This window comes from Lepidothrix coronata, unplaced genomic scaffold (assembly GCF_001604755.1).
Source record: "Lepidothrix coronata isolate B3197 unplaced genomic scaffold, Lepidothrix_coronata-1.0 Scaffold179, whole genome shotgun sequence".
Classification (NCBI taxonomy): domain Eukaryota; kingdom Metazoa; phylum Chordata; class Aves; order Passeriformes; family Pipridae; genus Lepidothrix; species Lepidothrix coronata.
Genome location: NW_016690359.1, coordinates 227,850 through 232,237, shown reverse-complemented (window position 1 = coordinate 232,237; position 4,388 = coordinate 227,850). Strand labels below are relative to the sequence as shown.

The following is a 4,388-nucleotide window of genomic DNA, read 5'->3' as shown; positions in this document are numbered from 1 at the left end:
GGTTGATCCAAGCCCCGTCCATCCTGGCTTTGGACACTTCCAGGGATTCAGGGGCAGCCACAGCTTCTCTGGGAATTCCAGCCCAGCCCCTCCCCACCCTCACAACCAAAAATTCCTTCCCAATCTCCCATCTAACCCTGCCCTCTGGCACTGGGAAGCCATTCCCTGTGTCCTGTCCCTCCAGCCCTTGTCCCAAGTCCCTCTCCAGCTCTCCTGGAGCCCCTTTAGGCTCTGGAAGGGGCTCCAAGTTCTCCCTGGATCCTTCTCTTCTCCAGGTGAACCCCCCCAGCTCTCCCAGCCTGGCTCCAGAGCAGAGGGGCTCCAGCCCTCAGAGCACCTGTGACCTCCTCTGGACTCGCTCCAGCAGCTCCCCATCCTTCTGCTGTTGGGATTCCCAGAGCTGGAGGACAAAACAGCTGGATTTCCCAGGAAAACAGGCAGGAGGGAAGCTGGAAACCCCCATCCCACCCTGTGCTGACTGTGCTCTTTCAGTGTAAAACCGTCCCCTTGTCCTGTCCCTCCTGCAAACAGGAGGAAGCAGCACTTGTCCAAACCCCACGTTTCACCTCAGGAAAAGCCACGTTTGTCCCTGCCATTCTGCTGCCTGCACTTCCCACTGGGGGTTCCTGCTGCTCCTGCCTGCTGGTCCTCTGGCACTTCCTCCCTGCCGGCACTCAGGCGCTGCCCCCGGAGCCAGGACCGCTCTGGCAGGTTTGGAGCCGGATTGCAGCGATTGTGGGGATGAGGTCAGGCTGCTCCCAGGAGATTCCTGCTGACAGGGCCCTTTCCATGCCCTGCTATCAACACCGGTGCCACACCAGCCACCGCCACCGATGCTCCCACCCAGCTGACACCACCTGTGCTCCTGTGCTTCCCTGGGGGCTCAGTTCTTCCACAACTGGGTTCATCCCCCTCTTTAGGTACCTGCCAGGAGCATGGAAATGCTGCCAAAGGTCTCTGTGACTGTGCTCCTGGATCTGGGCACAATCTTGGACCATCTGGGCACAATCCTGGACCATCTGGGCACAATCCTGGAGCATCCGGACACCATCCTGTGCCACCTGCTCCGGGATGACCCTGCTCGAGCAGGGAGGTGGGACCAGATGGACCCACTGTGGTCCTTTCCAACCTGACCCATTCCGTGATTCTGTGATTTTGGGATTCTGGGATTCTCTGCTCTGTGCTGTAGGTTCTCCTTGTGACACATGAGCAGCTCATTTAGTTTCTCTTTGCTCCTCTTCTCCGTGGTGGGGATTTCTCTCCTGCGCAGTGGGAATGGGAGAAAAAATACTTCACAAATTGTGAGGCACTCAAATATTGCACTGGTGGGGGGCATGGAAGTGTCAGGAGAGACAAGGAGTCAGCAGTGAACTCAGGATTTGGGACCTAATCCTGTAAACACCCATCTGAGTCTCCTCCTTCCCATGAGTGAAGCCAAGTCTCGGAGCTGGTCCCAGGAGCAAGGAGTCTTGGAAGCAGGAGTGAGTCCTGGATTGGGCCATCCTGGATCCTTTGAGGGTTATAAATCACATGTTATGTGGCTTCAGAGTTGCTTTTCATGCAGCCTCTCCGTTTGTTCCCAGTTCCTTTGCTCCTGGATGAGTCACCAGAAGCTGCTGCTCGTGCACTTTCCCTGCCCTGAACTTGTGCTTTATTTTAAGGAGCTGAAGCTCTGCTTTTACTCTGAACCTGAAACTCCCTCTTTTCAGTTTGACAAGTGGACAGATGGGCAGAGGAGGAGGATCCTGGTGGACCTGCTGGAACGCTGCTCCCTGGCACAGCAAAAATTCTGCTCCAGGCAGCTCCAGGACCGAATTCCCACCGAGGCCGTGGATTTCACCACGAGGCTTCCTCGAGTCCTGTCCTTGTACATCTTCTCCTTCCTGGACCCACGGAGCCTCTGTCGCTGTGCACAGGTAAAAAAAGCCCAACTTGAGGTTCAAAGTGATTAAAAAAGAGGAAACCACCGGTTTTTGGTGAAGACACACCAGTGCTGTTCCTCGGAATGCACAGAGCTCTGACTTGGCAGCCGCTGCCAAGTGCTGAGTGATGCTTGTTCTCAGCTCCTAAATTAAGCCAGACTTCCAGCCAAGATTTACAGAAGTGAAGAGTAATTTGAGATGCTAAAGCACTTAAAATGTGGCACTTTCAAGGCTGGTTATTCCCAAAAAGGACGCCTGGCACTTTCTGAAAGTCACATTCCTCTAAAGTACCTTGCACTGTGTGCACTGTGTGCAGAGGCCTTAATTCTTTGGGAAACATCGGTTTGTGCTCTTGTGAAGAACCACCCACAGAAATTAAAACAGATCCTTTAAAACGCTTCAGGGTCAAGTGTTGGATGTGGAGAAGCTGAGAAGTTACAGGTGTGATTTGGAGCCCAGTGGCTGAGACTCCAAAAAGGTGTTTGCATGAGAGGAAGTGCTGTGAGATGCTGCCCAAAGTGGTTCTGCATGACAAAGTTCAGATACTGGTGACATTATTGCTGCACTTACATAATATTCCATGTAATATCAAGAATATATCAAAATCTCAGCTTGGCTAAACCTTTGCTGTCATAATTTTCTCCAGTGGATGCAACTGGAACTCTCCATTCACAGGCGGGTTAGATTACTTAGAATCATGGAATATCCTGAGTTGGAAGGGTCCCATGCCAGGAAGACCTTGAATGGTTTAAATAGTTTAATCGAGGGTTTAAATGGTTTAATCAAGGGTTTAAATGGTTGAACCAAAGGTTTAAATGGAGCATTAACGTTGCTGAGGAATTGGTTTAAGGACCCAGGGGAATTACACCCCGAGCACGGGAGTCTGTAGCTGGAATCTTGGGTGCTTGAAACCCCGAGGTTTTCAGCTTTCGACTGGGCATTCCCAGGTGAGCTGGTACTGGAAGTACTTGTCTGAGCTGGATCAGCTCTGGATGCTGAAGTGTCTCCGTTTTGGCTGGTACATCAACTTCTGCCCAACGCCCTTCGAGCAGGGAATCTGGAAGAGACATTACATTGAGATGGTGAGAGAGCTGTGGATCACCAGGCCAGAGGTACGTGTCCAGCACCTCTAGAGCGGGACAACTGGGTGGTCTGGTTCCTGACCCTTTTGTCTCCGTGTAGTTTTGGGATTCTCCTGCCCTGAATTCAAAACTCAGCCCTGGAGTTTTAAAGGATGGAGTTTAATTAAGCAAACTCCCTCTGTAGTCAAGAGGGAGAAGCCAGTGCATCTCAAGAGCAGCTCAGCTCATCCTAGTGTAGATTTTGGGACATGGGACAAGCACTGTCAGGGGCCTGTTTCCCTCCACAGTCCCTAATGGATCTTGGGAAAACTAACGTTGATTCCCAATTACAATAAGCCCAAAATTGGGCTAATCTCACTAAAGCTTATTTTTCCTCTCTGCACCTCTCCTCCCAGCCTCTTCCCAAGGAGGAGTTCGCCGTTGTCGACGTGCAGCCCGTCGGAAGCGACGCCCCGGAGGCAAAACTTCCCGCGCGCGGGAGGAGGAGAACCAAGGAGAAGAAAGAGCTCCCCCCTTGGCGCTCGTCCGACAGACACCCCACGGACACCGTCCGCTACAACTACCTGGACAACTGGGACCCCATCGAGCAGGCGAGGCAGGCGTAAGGGCTCCCTCTCTTCCTCTTTCTCCCGGACACGGGATGTGTTTTCCAGCTCTTCTGGCTGGTTTTGGGGGTGGGTCTCGGTCCGGTTGTAGCTGCTTTCTGTCCATTGTGTCCGTTGTGTCCTTCCAGGAGCAGCTCGTTGGAGGCTGTGAGTCCTGGGGGATGTGATGGGAGAATCAGGTGTGAGCTCATGGGCTCAGCCAGGGGTTTGACTTAAAAATATAGGGATATCGGGTGCTTTAATACCTGGAGATGGCCCCAAAGGGAATCAGCCACGGGCTTGTTCCCAAGAGGGGATAGTTATTGATAATTTAGGGGAGAAAATAAGGGGACTTGGCAAAAGTTCCAAAGGGCACCACACGAGCTGGGCGAAAATGTTCCGCCCCAACACTGAGCCAGCACAGACGAATCCACGAGACCTGAGTTAAAATCCAGCCCCTCCAGCTCCAAGGCACCCAAAGCATCAGGAAAGGAGCACAGGAAAAGAAGCAGAGGGAGCAAGAAGAGAGGAGGAGAAAGAGGGAGAGACGGATTATGGAGCTGCCACTGGGGCCTTGGGGAAGACCAGGGGCTGCAGGAGCTGTGGGTTGTTATAGGGCAGTGTCCTCACTATCCTCATATCAGCTGTGGGTGTTATAGGGCAGTGTCCTCACTGTCCCAACATGAGCTGTGGGTGTTATAGTGCAGTGTCCTCACTGTGCCTGTGAGGGGCTGCAGGAGCTGTGGGGTGTTATAGGGCAGTGTCCTCACTGTCCCATAGGAGCTGTGGGGTGTTATAGG

General features: G+C 53.0%; 1 protein-coding gene across 4 annotated transcripts in view; it reads left to right on the top strand.

Moving 5' to 3' along the window:
- FBXO16 (F-box protein 16) overlaps positions 1-4,388 on the top strand; it is a 34,625-nt gene that overhangs the window by 14,074 nt on the left and 16,163 nt on the right. For 3 of the 4 annotated variants that reach the window (XM_017830505.1, XM_017830503.1, XM_017830506.1), the window contains 3 exons: positions 1,710-1,916; positions 2,870-3,034; positions 3,400-3,605. In XM_017830505.1, coding sequence (XP_017685994.1) covers positions 1,710-1,916; positions 2,870-3,034; positions 3,400-3,605 — 578 coding nt within the window. The remainder of the gene's footprint in view (positions 1-1,709; positions 1,917-2,869; positions 3,035-3,399; positions 3,606-4,388) is intronic. The other variant, XM_017830507.1, reaches the window with a different exon arrangement.